This window comes from Polyodon spathula, chromosome 2 (genome assembly GCF_017654505.1).
Source record: "Polyodon spathula isolate WHYD16114869_AA chromosome 2, ASM1765450v1, whole genome shotgun sequence".
Lineage (NCBI taxonomy): Eukaryota > Metazoa > Chordata > Actinopteri > Acipenseriformes > Polyodontidae > Polyodon > Polyodon spathula.
Window position 1 is genome coordinate 43,526,728 of NC_054535.1, and position 17,377 is coordinate 43,544,104.

The following is a 17,377-nucleotide window of genomic DNA, read 5'->3' on the forward strand; positions in this document are numbered from 1 at the left end:
GGGGGGAAATAACAACGAATTAAAAAACATCAACGGTCATTGAAATAAGTTATAAATAAGCAGTTTATATATACAGAAGAAATGAAAAGAGTTAGAATGTGTATTGCACAGTTGCATTTTAAAGTATTGTAATTTTAGGCCTGTTCTGTCACAATTTAATTTCATTCTATCTAATCTCATCCTTTCTGCAGTACTTGACATTAAAACTGTTATTATTATCAGGGATGAATCGTTGTGCACCCATTGCTTACCTAGGTAAATCCCATTTTGCTGCCAACTTCCATCTTTCTTTAACGTTTTGGCACAGAGTTCACAGACCAAAAATCACAATGACACTGCCAGTGATTACTTGTGATTGAAAGATCCTTGGAGCGCGGTCATATAGAGCTCAGTCTAATATAACCGTGTCGTTCCCTCTGTTTGCATGTCATTAACCAATGATACAGTCCGTCTTTTTTGTCTTTTTAGGACTGGGAGGTGCACAGTAAAAAGAATGGCAACAATAATACTGCATTATGATAAATTACTCATTTTCTCGCAGGATGAGATTAGACAGAATTAAATTGAAATTGTGACAGAACAGGCCAGCTGACACGGAGCAAGTTTATGAATGGATGCAGATCAGATGTGCTGGTGCTGAGGGACACCGGTGGAAAAGACGGGCAGGCTTACAGGCAACAGGTATTGCAGCAAGCAGTTTGGGCACTAGGCAATTGCCACCGGTGCCCTTTGGTTATTTCTCACCCTGATGTTACATAACTTGCAAAAAAAACAATTTTCAGGAGTTCTTAATTATCCTGACAGAAGATTTTGAACAATGCTGTTTCTAGAAATATGGCCCCTACAAAAGTTTAAACAAAACTACCAATTAGCGTTACTAAAAATGTTAAAATTGATTTTTGCAACCCAGAATGCATGGTCAATTCTGCTGTTATTTTTGTATTATTAACTGTCCTGGCTGCTTTGGTGTCCAAGAAACAGCTCAGGTAACTTGCAACACAAGTTAACATGTTGGTATACAACATCTATCCAAGTTGCCTCTTGGTAGAACTTAAGTGGTAGAATCTTTTATTTTTTTGCCCTCCTGCTAAGCAACTGTAGCCACATGGAAAACGGTTATACGCGGTTAAATCCTCGTGTGTTTATCAAACACTCATAATGCACAGATATATTAAGCTGAAGAGGGAATTTGTTTTGGATGCACCAGCTGCTTTGGGAATGGTTTAGTTGTACAGAGTATTCAGAGGAGCACATATATGTACACACGCAAAACAAAACAAACACTTACCCATTAATAGCCCCACAAGCTTCATCACCCTGGAACTAACGCCAACGACTCTGTACAGCCCCTGATCAGTAATCCCTGTTGAAAGAGAATCAATCCCAGCACACAGTGACAATGCAATCAGAGCAAAAAGACAATCATATGTCTATACTGTGAATTCACTATGACTTACACAGCAAAAAATGCAGAATAACTGCAATAAATGTCCTTGCAAAGTTTAATTCAACTCAGGCGAGTGGTTCTGAGGAGAGCATTCATTATTCTGATGACTCTCAAGTGCCCTTTTAAATCGTGTTGTTTTCTTTGAGCGCTATGCATGATTCCTTACCATAAAAATATAAACAGAGATCAATCAGTTAAGAAGCCTATGCCATCCTGTGGTAAAACTACAGTACTACACCTTCAAGATTAAAATTGGATTTATTGTGTTTTGTTAGTTAGAAATTATTTATTTAAATGTTGAAAAAAAAGCTATAAAACCTGCTCAGATAGGGAGGTTAAACTGCAAGCAAAAAAAAAAAAAAACACACACAACAGGATCGGCTGAGTTGGTATGGGTTACCAACCCAAGTACATTGCATTAAAACATACCTCTGGACTCAACTGCGCCGATACAATTTTTTAAAAGTGAAAGTCCTATTTCATCCAGGTGTGCTTCAACTAAAAAGAGAAATGCAATTATTACTTTTATTCCACATCGTGCTTCACATACAACAGCAACAACACTAGTTCTGGACAGCCGCAGGGTCTTCTGATTTTTTTTCCAGCCAAGTTCGCAATTACTCAATAGAACTAATGATGTTATTACCAATAAATTGCTCTAGGTCATTAGCCACTGATTTAAAAGGACCCAGAAAACCCGCAGGTTTGTGGCTCTCCAGGACCAGGCTGGGCAACCCTTGGCATGTAACATTAAAAAACACTGACCACCCAGGTGAACTGTCTACTACTTCTGTCTGAAACTGAAAGTAGTGTAAAAAGGTAGAAAACTCACCCTTAGACCCTTCTATTTTTGGAGTGCTTTGTTTTAATTATTTGGAAATGTAAAAACAAAACAGTGCACTTGTATTAAACTGTAGAAAAATGACATGTTTTCAAATATTTTAACTATCTTCTTATGACCAGACTTAACTGTAAAACCAATAAGACAAATTCAAATTACAAATACAGTTCCTGTTTGTGCTCTTTTTTAAAAGTATTAATAAAAGCAAAAAATGATCGATGTAGTGCATGCCAAAATGCGGCAGATATGCAGGGGTCCTGGGATTGTGAAACAAATACAAAAGGACTGAATACTAATAAAAGAGCTTAAAATCAGACTTGTTACTGTAAAACACAAAACAAACCGCGCAACATATTGAAATTGTATACTTACTTCCTTCCCTCTTTGAATAAGTTCTGCCCAACTTACAGACCTGTCGTTATAGAGAAAATGCTTAAATAGCTGCAATAATAAATGGAAATCAAACCTCTTTATCAAACTTTCCCTTGTTAAAATGTCTACTTAATTACTGCACTTGTAAGTAAACTAGAGTGCCCAATATCACAGTTTATCAAAAGTCAATCAAACTGTATCACTTACAGGTTCTTTGCCTCCCATAGCCTGCATCCACTGCTTCCGATCATCTTCTGACAAGGCCTGCACGGTGATAATGAGACCTGGTCTGAGAAATACCAGCATAGTATAAGCACTGGTGAAGACACTCTCCGGAGCACAAACACTACTGGCAGGTACAACACATTTAACTCAATTCCTACAAGACAAATCTGTGATTATGCCAAGACAGATTTGAAAGTGCTTTAGCAAGGAACAGTGTGTCCAGCGTGTTTTAAAAGGCTATCCTGGACCCCATTAAAATGCAGTATGGTCAAGGACAGTCTTTGAATAACTTGTACGAACAAATGCAATTTAAAAGCAAGTTTCCTGAATATGGCCCACAGTACTCAATTACAAATTAATTAACAATTCCGAATTTATCATCTTTGATTGCATCTGCAATGAAAGTCTGACTCGTACCAACAGAAAACAAAAAGTAGCAGGAGGCTATGTGTTTTACTTGCAGCCACACATATCCTGCACATTTTTTTAAATGTAAATTGAAAAAGGATTTATTTCTGTAAAGTGTGTGCAGTATATATAAAAGTAATGTATAGTACCATACCGTGTCAATGCGGCACCATGATCTGTTTGTGCCAATGTCTAGGCCTACTGTACAAATATTTTTACATAATATAATACGTACAGAAAATATATAAAAGAGTAAGTAGCGGGGTTCCGAAAAATATAGCGTTACACGTCCCCGCGTGCTGCTACAACTGCTTAAATAACCTACCTGTCATTTTTCTTTTCATTGTTAAAATCCTGACAACTTTTTACACTTGTAAGTTTAAAGTCTGTTTCAAAGCTCTTTTCAAAATGCCACTCTAGTGCACTGGGGTTTGAGATTTGTGCTCTAACAGCCTCCACCTGTCATCTCACCTCATTCTGTCAGTTTCTCCCACAGCTCACATAGGAACCCCCTGTAATCATCACTACACAGTGCTCTAGATAAGGTTTTGGGTCTTGGAGTAACTTACCCTCTGATTGTAACACTGAGTGAGTAAAACATATTTTCAGGAGATAAAATGCAACACTACCTTCAAGTCATGAGTAATCTCGATAAATACTGTACAATCTTTAATGGTAATGGGGTAGGCATTAAAGAAAGAGATTTCCATTTTAACTGCAATGTTACTTTGAACTACTGTACAACCATGTGTGTGTTCTACAAGGTTCTTTATCAGCTCAGCGCATGTTTTTTCGAGGTATCACACTGATTGCATAACTTAATATATTTTAACATTAAATTCTTAAACTCAGTGGACATCTTAAACTTCAATATCAAACCATACAGATAAATAAGAAAATTCATAAACAAGTTATAAAACAGTTTGTTTAACACTGCACATAGCTGCTGTTTCCAATTTTTTGTCCAACCCCTGTACAAAAAATAAATCTTACCGGTCAGCTACCTCTAGCTCCAAACAAAACCTCCTGTCGATAGAATCTCCTGTTTTCTTTGTGCAGGATTTCAGGATGAAAGACTCCGGTTCCCCCTAGAAAGCACACAGATTACTCAGCGCCTGAGTGGTGTCAACACTAACAAAGGAAGATCTACTGTACAAATGATAAACACACGACTGCATCAAACTCACACAATCGGGATGCAGTGAGAGTCTGTGGTGGCTTTGGAACAGATATACTCTACAACAGGGGTGGGCAATTCCGGTCCTGGAGGGCCTGTGTCCCTCCTGGTTTTAGGTCAAACTGTACCCTAAATTATTACTGGAGGCTTAATTGGTCAGTTGGAACAAACAGCAGGAGGGACACCGGCCCTCCAGGACCGGAATTGCATCCCCCTGCTCTATAACCATTAGTGCTAACAGAATTCAAAAAGACAGACACAAAAGTACAGACTAGCATTTGTTGAATTTCACTTGCACTACTGGTTTCACTCATAAATCACTAAATCTGGGACTACCTTACCTAAGGCAACATAAGGTAGTCCAAGATAAAGTGATAATTGGGGCTGCAAAACCATCCATTAGCTTCTGTGAATTCTGTCAAAGATGGAAGGAGCTGTAACCCATTCAGTGAATCCTAAGAGCTTCTTGTGACAAAACAAATGGAGTAAAACCCATTAAGAAATAAATACATAAACAAATAAAAACCTCATGTCAGGCTGGCAGATATAACATCAAGCTCATCTTCATATACAATTTTGGCTTTTCCAAAAAAAAAGAAAAAAAAAAAAGAAGACGAGGACAGTGAAAAGTTAGCAACTATAACAAAACTCTTAGCAGTTGTGTAATATTAAAAGAAACTATTAAAAAGACACCACTCACCGTTTTCCCTCCAGATCTGTGATCAAATGAAACCATGTTAAAAATCTTCTGCTCTTTCAAATAAATACAGTACTTCTTCACCCAGCTGGAGCCGAAAGGGGGAGGCCCTAAATAACAAGACAGAATGGTTTAGGTGCTACCTCTACTTGCATTGAGTGAACTGGTAAGGATGAACTATTCAAGCAACATCCAACATACTCTTCTCCTGGACGTACAAGTACCCCTCAATGCTGAGCGGGCTGTTCCACTTGTGTGCTTCTGGGTTTTGTTTGATTTTTTTCATCAATTCTTCTACTTCCGATCTGGTACCGTCAAACCGATTTCTTGTCTTTAAAATATAAATGAATACAAAAATCAGTAAAGTACTAAATAGTTTCTATGTTACAGTTCATTATGGTGTGGAGCCTAAGTCTTAATCAGCGTGTGATTATATTCCACTGCACCTCTATCACTGAGAACTAACAATTTACGCTACTCTTACAAACCTACAGTTAAACAGTCCTCTATCCTGGGTCTGTTGTTGCTTGAGAAATGTTTAAACTTAGTAAAATGAAAACATAAAACAAAATCAATAAAATGGGCAGTAAAAAGTGGGCGGAGTTACTAACTATACATTTAAGAGTAAGTAGTGGGGTTCCGAAAAATAGCGTTATACATCCACACATGTTGCTACAACTTTTTAAATGTACCTGTAATTTTCCTTTTCAGTGTTAACTCATGCCAACTTTTTACAAAAGTTTTAATTCTCTTTCAAATGTATTTTCACGACATTTAACAGAAAGCTGTTTTTGCTTGTTTGCAAACACCATGTGTACAGTAAACAAACTAAGAAACTAATTCTACTTCCTAGTATAATAGTGCAAGGATTACTGCCCACTTTTTTTTTTTTTTTAAATCGCTCTTCCTGCAGTGATCAGTGACACGCCCCTGTTCTCAAACCCCAGCTGACATCCTGAAAATACCTTTGAAATCAGACTTTACATGTGAATAAAGTGTAAAATGTTTTTCCAATTTTAACAAATGACAAGAAAAATTAAAGGTGCATCACTTAAACATTTGTATAACACTATATTTTTGGAAACCCCACTACATACAAAATAGCACACACTCAAACTTTAAAAGCACAATGGGAACAAAAATTTGATGCTGCCATCTTCAGCTCCTCCCCTATCAAATTGTTTAGATGTACTACTTATTTAGAACACCAAATCAGGTATTAACTGAACTCCACTACTTTTAATACACCCAACATTGCAGTAAGTAAAGGTCCAGGAAACACTAGATGGCAATATTGGGCTAAGTTACAGTTTCCCCACTCTGCCTGCTCACAAGTCAAGGAATGACGTGCTTTAAATTTAGTAGTGCCACACCAGGAGGCACATACTGGTTCCTGCAACACACAAGGTACTTTTAGTGAAACATACAATCTCTTCTCACTTTTACTTTATGAAACTGATCATTTCACCAAATATTAATTCAATTAAAATTACAAAATAAATTAGTAGTTGAGACATCTTGAAACAAAATCCTGGTTCAAAATTAACTGAGTTAAAATGGTTTAAACCCTCACAAAAAGTAGAAACCAGTGGAAGCTCCTTAGAGGAGGCAAGGGAGGCAGTGCCACCTAAAAATTTAAAAAGTGCAAAAAATAAATGTATGTATGTACGTATATATAGTTGTATAGCATTATAACATAATAATGTTCAATAAAACAAAAATAGTCTAAAATGCAAGACAAACAAGACATTTTAACCAAAACCACAGATTCAACATTCCTATCTTAAAAGCAGTGTTGGTTCCCCAGAGGAGGCAAGTCTCCGTTACAAAATCCTGCTATTAACCACAGTACTAGCAAAAGCAGATCACGTGATCTGAGCTCAGGTTTTAATTGGAAGGGTCCAGAGCAGAGGGTTTTTTTTTTTTCATTAGAGAAGACAAGCCTCCATTACAAACTCGTATCTCCTATAAGCACACACAGTACAGTACTAGCAATGGCAGATGATGTAATCTGACTCCTGGATTTAATTGGAGGAGCAACTCATATCCTCCACCCCCTGCTGGAGCACTGCTTTACTGAGTATGCGTGATTATGTGTGAAGTTGAAGGAGATTTTGACCAGGAAAAAAAAAAAAAAAAAAAATCATAACGGTAGGAACATTTAAAAAAAAACATCTAGGACGAAAAATAAAGTTAAATGTAAAGCCAGCGTTGTTGACATGCGTGGATTAAGGGGGGTGGGGGGTTGTAGTTTTCCTCTGCATTTCAGCTGATTGGAAAGACCTTTCAGTGTGTACCAGATACCCTACTATTCCCAGAAGACACTGCGTGCCTGTATGACCATTGCTTTGCGACACCAGTAGCGTCAGTAAAGTGAGATATATTTTCCTACTATGATACCACTATGATAATAATATGATTGTACTGCTGCTGGGGGCTTAAGGGCACATCTGCCTTTCTTCTACCTCCCAATTTTTTTGGCCACCAGCCACCACCCACCACTGGTACAAACACATCTTTGAGCAGGAGCCAAAGAGTTCTCAGGCACCTGTTTTTAAAATGTATGGTTAGGCATAGTATTATAGTAAAATAACTCACATTTTGAATGTTAATCTGCAGTTTTGTTTTGTAATGGCTGAAGTCTTGTGCAAGCTCATATCCCTGATGATAAAACGTGAAAACCGCCTGGAAGAAAGCCAGCATCTAAAGAACACATAGAAATAAAATTGGCAATCATTAATAACTTTTCTTGCATGTGTTACACTCTTGTTATATGACTCATGGGACCATTGCTATCCTAGACATAAGGGCCCCATATTTTTTTTTATACTAGTAATTCAAGAATATCCACCCGGAAACTGAAAAAATAAAAATAAAAATACATGACTCCAATATCATTGCCACCTTGGGTCACGAGGCAGTCACCAGAAGCCTGAGACTTTTACTGATTTGGGGGATTTATTATAATAGTTATCCTTGATTTTACTGCATACCATGTCCAGACCATTCTAAAATTCTATTTATTATACTTGTGGTTTCCTGCCCACGCCTCTGTAAAACACGCTGCACTTACTGGCTCTACACAATCAAACTTCTTCTTTTCCTGGATTTCCTGCAGTTTGCAAACATATTCCAGCGACTCTTCGTGAAAATGTAGTCTCATCACCTCCACTTGGTTGTCTGCCTGTAAAAGAAGATAAATCAGACAAAGAGAACACCCATATTCCAAGCAAAAAAAGTGACATGGGGAAACCAAGGTATGTTGAAGACACAAATATACCAAAAAGCACACCATTTGATTTACTGGGGAACAAGACAAAGGACATGAATCATAACTCACAGCTCTATTAGATACAGACTTTTCCCCCATGAACAGCATGCCGGCAGTAAGCCAGCAGAATAAATATCATGACAGTCTAATAATATATATTCCTCAAGCCATAATACACACTGTTTACCACATTAAACTCATTAGATTAGCAAAACCTCACACATAACTTATTCTTATTATTATTAGTAACAACAATAATAATAATAATAATAATAAATAATAATAATAATAATAATAATAATAATAATAATAATTTATTTTTATATAGCACCTTTCACAGTAGACCACCATCACAAAGTGCTTTACAAGATACGAGACTAGGATGTGTGAACTATACATCAGCTGCAGAGTCACTTAAAAGAATGTCTCACCCGAAAGACGGAGCACAAGGAGGTTAAGTGACTTGCTCGGAGTCACACAATGAGTCAGTGGCTGAGCTGGGATTTGAACCGGGTACCTCCTGGTACCGGGTAGCACACAGCATACTATAATAACTTGCATCTTAATACATTTTGGTACGAAGGGGGTTTCTTCCTTCACCTCTCTTGAGTTGCAGTTATTCAAGCCCCAGTTCATTAAATGTATCATAGCAGAGCAAGTTGAAAGGGATACGATATTTTATATTTATATTACCATACATGTTTAATAATCTAGTATGCATGTTCTATATGATTGTTTGCCATGCATATTGCTTACTAACTATTCCAGATAAAATGCTTCTAAAACACTTATCAAGGATAATTGTGAGTAAGTGGGTACACAGCACCACAGCTATATGCTTTCTAATTGGCTTGAAGAGTCTTCAGGATCAATTTTTGCAGCAATAGTTAGTAATCTTGATGAATAACGATATGACCAACAAAAAAAGGTTAGCGAGAGAAAGAGAGAGAATTAGCCGATACAGAACACAAAATACAGTAAGACCTGTCTGATCCAGTATCGTTTAGGACTTGAATGTTGTCCTGGATTATACAGCATGCAGGATTACAGATGGTGCAAAATCTAATGCTATACCAAAGATATAAATGAAAAATGACTTGAACACTACAGTACATACAGAAGTGGTTAAGGTTAGGGGGTACTGTCTAGGTATACCCTGTAACTAGTATTGTACTTTCTTCATTACTCTACCATACCTGCAGGATATGTGTGTATTTATGCAACATACTTCATTATAAAACTTGGAAAATAAATCTATTGACGGCAGACTGCACAGTCAGATATCCATTAATTTTAGGCAAACAAGATTTTCAAATAAAGAATAGAACAGGTTCCAAATTGCAGAGGGTATCGCACCATTCATTTCAATAGGGATTTGGTAGGGACCGAAAAATGATGCCAAATTATACAGAATGCAGGTACTGTAGAGGGGCTGGATTGGACAGGTTTTACTGTAGGATTTTTAAAACAGACAAATTAAATTATGACATACGTAGAAAATATAAAAAAAGCATCCCTTTAACTCACCACGACAATATATATCACATTTACAGTAGCAGCAATACGGCTGACTTTAGAAGCAAGAAGAATTGACCCTAGAAGGCCTACTGTACCTCCAGCAGCTGTTGATCTTTCTTCTTTGCCGACATACTTAAAACCTTTTCCACAGCGCTGTAGTACTTCTCTGTGTCTTTTTCATATTTTTTCCTTTCCTCCTGTATGTTACAGAAAAAAAAACAATCCTAAAAAGCAAGCTATTAAAATATCAAATGATCCTGGACTAGTACGCAATGTTAGTTTAACTCATTAGATTAGCAAAACCTCACACATAACTTATTCTTATTATTATTAGTAACAACAATAATAATAATAATAAAATAATAATAATAATAATACCTGTTTGACAGTATTTCTGATTACCGAGTTAAGTCTTATTTACAGGGGGATTAATTACTCCCAACCACAAAATAAATCACAGATTATTATTATTATTAGTCACCCTTCAAAAATTTTAAAGTTCAACACAGGGGTCAGAGTTTTCATCTTTTTGCGGCAAACCAGTAGTCTGATTTGCACTTGTCTGCTGGACAATCAGAAAAAATCCCTTAAACTTCCTTAATATTTGCCACCAAAGATCAGTTAAAATTATGCCAGATTTGTGCAAAACAAAAGGATCACTTTAACGTTTAGGAATTGATCAGCATATATGGATCATATCTGCTCAAGGTCTAGCTTTTGCCCCGTTTTTTGCCTTCATGTACACTTTTCTAGCATGCCTTTACTGAAATGGGGCTGAACGAGGCTCCATGCGGATCAAAGCAGTTGGCTGCCCCCTCCCACTGGTCATGCAGCATGCAGTGCACTGCAGACACAAAGGCAGGATTTACACGATTACCTTTGCAGCCCCCAGCTGCTCTTTACGGAACTTCTCCAGAGGTTTCAGCAGCGTCTCCGTGATGTTAAACAACTAAAAAAATTAATTAAAAATGAATAAAAAAATAAAAAAAAAACACAACAACTCTTTGTCAAAGAGAGAAAACATTATACACTTTCGACTAGGTTCACAGCCCCCGATTAGCACTAATCTTGGACTATTATACCTAAAATAACATTAGGTAACATAATGATTAGTGCTAATCAGGGTCTGTGAAACCGGCCTTTAAATCAACCACTACCCAAGTATAGCAATGAGGTGTTTTGAGATTATGAAAACAAATTAATTGCACAATGGGTTAACATGACCCATTGTGCAACGTCCCAGTGGAGTTTACAGTCATGTAGCATATTAGCTGCTCATTTCAAGCTTTTATCATGACACACGAAGGCGTATCATCTCGTCTTGTAAAGTATCGCGATGCAGAGATACATGATGAATCCTCTCACCCCTACTGTTCACACTACCGGAACAACGAGCATTTAAAAGCAAGAACCTCCAATCACTGCACATCTAACTAGGATAAGTCCAGAATAACTCCAGAAGAAGATGCTAAAACCACCAATGACCATGTGTACAACCATGGGTTTGGGTTTTCATTGGAATAGGGATTAGTGTACAGATTATGAGTATAGTGAGGTGTCACAACAGGACCACCTGTATGGAAGAGTAGCACTCACTGTATTCACAGCACCTTTTGTTTGCAGTTTGTTTTTCAATGTTTCATTTGGTCTTTTTGGTTCTGTTCATTTTGTTGCATGTCCCCCCTGGGAGAGCTTTACTTTCAGTGCCACGTGTTTCTGAGGGGCATGTCAATGTCACCTCTTGTGTTTCTTCTAATCCGTCAACAGCTGACCCACTCCCCCTACCACAGCCTGGAATTTCACTTACAAATGTATTAAAAAAAATAAACTGGCTCAAATAAATGTGTGTAGCCTTTGATAATTAGAGAACTGAATGAAACCTAAAGTTATTTTACATAATTTACTAAAACAGATACATGTAAGGTTAATATAATATTAAATTGTGTGCTGAAAAAGTTGACTTGAAAACTTCAAAATTGAGTTAGAAACAATTCTACATTGTATTAAAAAAAACACAAGAGCAGAACATTGCGGTACATGTATATCTTCAGGAAAGTTATTATAGGATTAGAAGGTGTGGTTACAGAGATTTCTACCAACTGTAGAACAGAAAAAAAGGCAGTTGAGCAGAGTTTTCCTTTTTCAAAACAAGACAATATTGTAAGTGAATAGCAGTGTCATAAACACTAGAACTAAACTCAATTCTATAGAAGGGTTGTGTTTGATTGTCTTTCTCTTTGGAATTAAACTCGCACATGTGAAAGAGCAACCTGTTACTACAATTTTCTATGTAAAATATGGAGTTTACATAGAGGGGTCAGCTGGGCTTTTTCCAAAGTTACTCACAATAATAAGCCATAACAAAATGTTATTTCGCTTTCATTCGGATCTTATCTGAGAGAGAGGCAAACATTCAGCTTGTTTCCTATGAATCGTGTGCTGGAAAAAGTAAAGCATGCAATGCTGTTCCACAAAAAGCCAGCAAACTGCAGGATTCATATTGTTTAAATACCTTTCACTCAATTATCCAAAGTGCAGAAAAAAATGTGAAAACAACAAGCTTGGACAACATTTATTACAAATAAATGTTTCAGTACAGCTCAAATGAAAACAGAGAAAAGTAACAAACACAGAAATTACAGTTTAGGTCAACCACTTTCGGACAATCTGTCCTAATTGCTTGGCACAACCAGATTATTGTTATCTCATTTCACGCACCAGTGATGGTTTCCCAAGACATGTAAAAGAGCTTAGTACAATTAAAATACACTACAACACTTGAGGCGTAGCACTTGCATTTTTTTTCCCCATGGCTTTACACTGGCATATAATTTGGCCTTGCACGACTTGCTGGCATTGTACAGCTTTCTTAAACAGGGTTTCAACTAAGTTTTTAAAGTTGTCTTAAAAACACAGACAGTGCAGCCTGCCTCATTTGACCAAAAAAAAAAAAACAGACATAGCATTATACAAATATTAAATTTAAAATAAACAGCTTTTTTTTTTTGTTTTTTTTTTGCGATTGACGATTACTGGGATAATCTTACATAACTTCAAAAATGGCTGAATTGACAATACTTCAAATACTTCACTCTGTCGTCCTCATATGGTGACGAACCCGATCATGCTCTGTTCGCCCACCCTACTACAACGACTATTACTACTATTTAAAACAGAACTCTCTGCACAGTTACTGACTGAAAGCAGGGAACGATGGCAAGAACAATGCAAGCAGGAGGAAAGGTGCCCAGGAAGCAACTCGCTGCCAAGGCTGCCGAAAGATCGCCTGGCGGCGTGAAGAAACCTCACCAAGCTGCTGACCCGCAAGCTGCCATTCCAGCGGCTGGTCAGAGAAAATCGCCCAGGATTTGAAGGACCGGCCTGTGCTTCCAGAACTCCACTGTAATGGCGCCAGCGAGGCTTACCTGGTCGGGCTCTTTGAGGACACCAATTTTGTGGGCCACATCCAAGGTGAACGTGCGTAAACTACAACTACTACTAAATACCTGGATCTGAATTCCACAGGGATGTGAACTTTCTACAACTGCGTTATGTGCAGCAAGCTAATATTAAGTCTTTTTGAATAAATTTGCAAATATATATATACATTTTTTTTATGTTTATGTTCTTTTAAAACAAATTTTCCTCAGTTAATTAGTTAAGAGAATTTACTTCAACCATAGGTGAATACTCAAGCCTGGTGGTGTCGATAGCCTGCAGCCATAATAAAGCCACTAAAAAGGTATTCCCAGCTATGCCAGTTTAAAACATATGGGTACACAAACGTGGCTTTTTTGTCCTTGGTAGGTGCCCATGATACTACATAAGGCTAGTGTGCCGAGAATTGCATCTTACAGCTAAGGGACAGAAAAGTCTAAGCTTATAGCAAATTGGCTATCCAATCAACAAACATGAAGATAAAAAAGGGTATAAAAGGACAAAAATATGTGCTTTGCAAAGGGCTTCATTATATATGTATGTACTGCAAAAGGCTAAATTGTTATTAGCAGCTTCAGTATTTTTTTTATAACGTTGATTAAAAAAAAAAAAAAAAAACACAACATTATAAAGCATGATCATTTTAGTATCTGTATGCTTATGTTTTCCTATATGGTCAGATAACCTTGCCATGGCTACTTCCAGCAGCTCTCCGATAATAAAGGAATGCTTGGTGGTACGGACTTTAGGTATAGTAGAAGGCTGGGCAAGGTTCAATCACAAACAGGATTTTCAGTGTCGAAGTCTCACAAGCACAATCTACGACTTCTGGACATGTTTCCATACAAAAATAAAGTTTTTGTTCAATTGTACAGCTTTTTAGTGTGAGAAGACGATTTACCCACCTCTTAAAGTCGTACAATGTTTTAGACACAAACTTCCTATAGCGCATGTGTGTAGTATGTGTGTGGTATGTGCGTGGTACATCACATAAATAATGATTGTGGTGCGAGAATATTGATTTTCTAAGCTGCATGGAAACCCGGCCATTGCTACCTTGAAACACTGAAATGATTTTCCAAAAATCATGGCATGTGTCAATACCTTCGCATTATTCCCCACTCAACACCATGTCAGCAGCTTAATAGCCAAGATGTGCTAGAAAAGATTGGTTATTGGTTTTCCAGGAGTGGCATAAATATGCAAAATATTCCAATCATAAGCCATGTGTTTTAGAATCAAGTATCCTCCAAGCACCTTCCCCTTCCCAGCTGCCTGACCCTTTCCATGAGTTCAAAGTGAAATTGCATCATCATTCTTTTCCAGTTTTGAATCTCAGATATGCCTATTACCCCATGCACAGGAGAGTGCTTTTGCACTGTAAACTCTGTCTGCTCACAATTTTAGTAATACACTTCATTAATACGTGCCCCTTGAGTTGGTAATTTAGTTGGCATTAAGCAGCTTTAGAGATCCAGTATGGCCTCCAGCTGGTTCAGACAGTTGATACTGCACAAAACCTTGTCTTTTGGACGGTCTCTTCCATAACTATGTACACACACTTCATAGATCTCCTGCTGAGAAAACAACATCAATTATTTTATGTAAGAAATTAAATCTAAAAAATGCCTATGACCCAAACAACAAATTGAAAACATGTTAATCCTTTCAGTAAACAGGTTTATCATTTCCCTGCAGATTTGTTTCACAAATGCACTCTGCCAAAAATCAAAATCACTGCCAAATCTGTACTGATTATGCATACTCTCCCTCAGACACTCAGGACCATAATTACATTGAACAAAACAGAAACGGGGCATTTTGTGTCCTTGTGTATTATTGTGTTTTCTATGACAGTAGACAGTACATAACAGGGGGAGGCATAGTTTACTGATCAAAAGGGGAGAGGTTCTTGCTATAGGTCCATTAATGTTAAGATCATTAAAATAATAATTAATTAGGTTTCAAGAAAAAAAAATGCAATAGTTGGTCTCTTTTTATTAAATAAATGAAAATATTTTTAAAAAAAAGTTACAATAAACTATTCTATGTACATTTAAAATGTTTTTTTAGTTTAAAATAATACCTTAATGGTGCACAGAGAAGGCATGATTTATTTTGTATTACTGTTATTTACAGTCGCCGATAGGCTAAATAATTTCTTTTTTTTTTTTTAATTTTACTATCTGTATAAACACATTACAGAAATGGAAAATACATTCAAAATAAAATTGAGCAGTAATATAATAAAAAGGTCAAGGATGAGAAATTTGACAGAATTTTTGTGTTTGAGTTAAGTGTCGTTTATGTCCATTTGCTTCAAAATCGCCAGAAATTCGATAATAAAAACTCTCTCATTTCTGACGAACGACTCCAGATCTTCCTGAAGTAACACTTCTATCTGCCCAAAGAGAAACTAAAGCATGCACTTCCTCAGCACCCCAAGTCTGCCATGTTTGTTGTTGGTCTTTCTGGAGTGTACCGACTGATGCAACATAATTACAAAAATCCTTAACCCTGCCCCTGGCTCGGCTTGCAGCACAGCGGGATTCACAGGTCTTGTAGAGGTAGCAGTTTCACGGTTTGGTTCTTGCTCGGTTCGACAAATAGCCAGTGGAGAACCATCTGTACCGTATCAAGCCCTCACAGGTCGGATGTGCCAGTGGAGAAGGGGTATTAATGAGAAAACACTGCGATAATTTCAATTATCCAGATTTTTTATATGCCGCATTGATCATTTCTGAGATTTTTAACAAAATGTCCCAACCCTAATTCACACCTTATCAGAGTTTGTATCAAAACACAGATAAGATACAATGGGAAGTTTCCTTGCTTTCTCTCTGAAATGCATTTTTCTAATCTCAATAACCGATATTCTGGTTAAAGATTAAGAGACTGGGATCATAGTACCATGTTTCTCCACCCAAGAGTACCACTGCCTATTGCTTGAAACTTATAAAAGCATGTATCCTTAAACGGTCTATACTTATTTGAAATGTCTGTTATTTTTGACATTTACATGCCTTAAACATATGTGTGATTTCACCTCTCCACAGTCATGCATCTATTAATTTACCCAGATGCACTTCTCCGGGCAGAATAATCTTTATTTATTGGGTGGTTCACCATACTCACCATTATTTCCCTTTGTTCCTCCAAGTTTTTTAGAAAAGATGCAAATTCATGTAGCGATTCATCTGAAAGAACAAACAGAAATGTATCACACTAGTGATGCCACAACACAACAAGCAAAAACACTGATCACAGTGCAGCATGGACAAGACATTGCAAGGTAACTCTTTCAGCACTAAATATGTAATGCAGTGTCATTTCTCCCTGCCAATCCACAAAGTTATGGTAATTGACATCCTTACCAATACATTTCTCATCATCAGTTTTGGCATCCCCAATATACTCAAATTTGAATTCTCCAAGTGACTGAGCAAACTTGCGTTGGGCCACAGATAAATCTGAAAGACAGTGAGAGAAAAAAACACTTAAGATGACTTAGTTATACACAATAAGAATATTTTAGGATTTCCTAAATAAGGCTTTCTGTAGTCACTTATATAGTATTCTGCTTTTAAAAAATACAGATTTTATTATAAAGCACCCAGAATCTGTAATTTTGTGGCACAAGAATTTGTGGGCCAGCTTCCTGTTGCACAATAAGGGCACTTTTACACCTCAAGTTATTTTCAAAGGAAAACAATCACGTGATAACAGCACTAAAAACACATTCAGCTTATCTAAGGCTAAAAAGCCTAGGCCCCAATCAAAAAAGCAAATACAGTAGGAAAAAAGGGGAGGGCCTACAGTGCCATAGTAAGTAAGTATTCACCCCCCCTTCCTCGACATTTTCAGTTTGTTGTGACCAACCTGAAATCCTGATGCAATTAAATGGGATTTTTTTTCCCTTTGATTTGCACAACCTACTCAACACTTTGAAGTGGCAAGAGAAATGAAAAATGAAAAATAGTCAA

At 37.1% G+C, this 17,377-nt stretch overlaps 1 protein-coding gene across 4 annotated transcripts in view; it reads right to left on the reverse strand.

Annotated features, from left to right (window-relative positions):
• Positions 1–17,377, reverse strand: part of LOC121296876 (rho GTPase-activating protein 10-like) — an 80,574-nt gene that overhangs the window by 38,880 nt on the left and 24,317 nt on the right. For all 4 annotated transcript variants that reach the window (XM_041222793.1, XM_041222778.1, XM_041222787.1 and 1 more), the window contains 13 exons: positions 16,769–16,864; positions 16,530–16,591; positions 10,834–10,905; positions 10,052–10,153; positions 8,241–8,351; positions 7,766–7,870; positions 5,369–5,498; positions 5,171–5,277; positions 4,287–4,381; positions 2,868–2,949; positions 2,661–2,700; positions 1,877–1,945; positions 1,289–1,363 (listed from right to left, as the gene is read on the reverse strand). In XM_041222793.1, the coding sequence (XP_041078727.1) occupies positions 1,289–1,363; positions 1,877–1,945; positions 2,661–2,700; positions 2,868–2,949; positions 4,287–4,381; positions 5,171–5,277; positions 5,369–5,498; positions 7,766–7,870; positions 8,241–8,351; positions 10,052–10,153; positions 10,834–10,905; positions 16,530–16,591; positions 16,769–16,864 (1,146 nt within the window). The remainder of the gene's footprint in view (positions 1–1,288; positions 1,364–1,876; positions 1,946–2,660; positions 2,701–2,867; positions 2,950–4,286; positions 4,382–5,170; positions 5,278–5,368; positions 5,499–7,765; positions 7,871–8,240; positions 8,352–10,051; positions 10,154–10,833; positions 10,906–16,529; positions 16,592–16,768; positions 16,865–17,377) is intronic.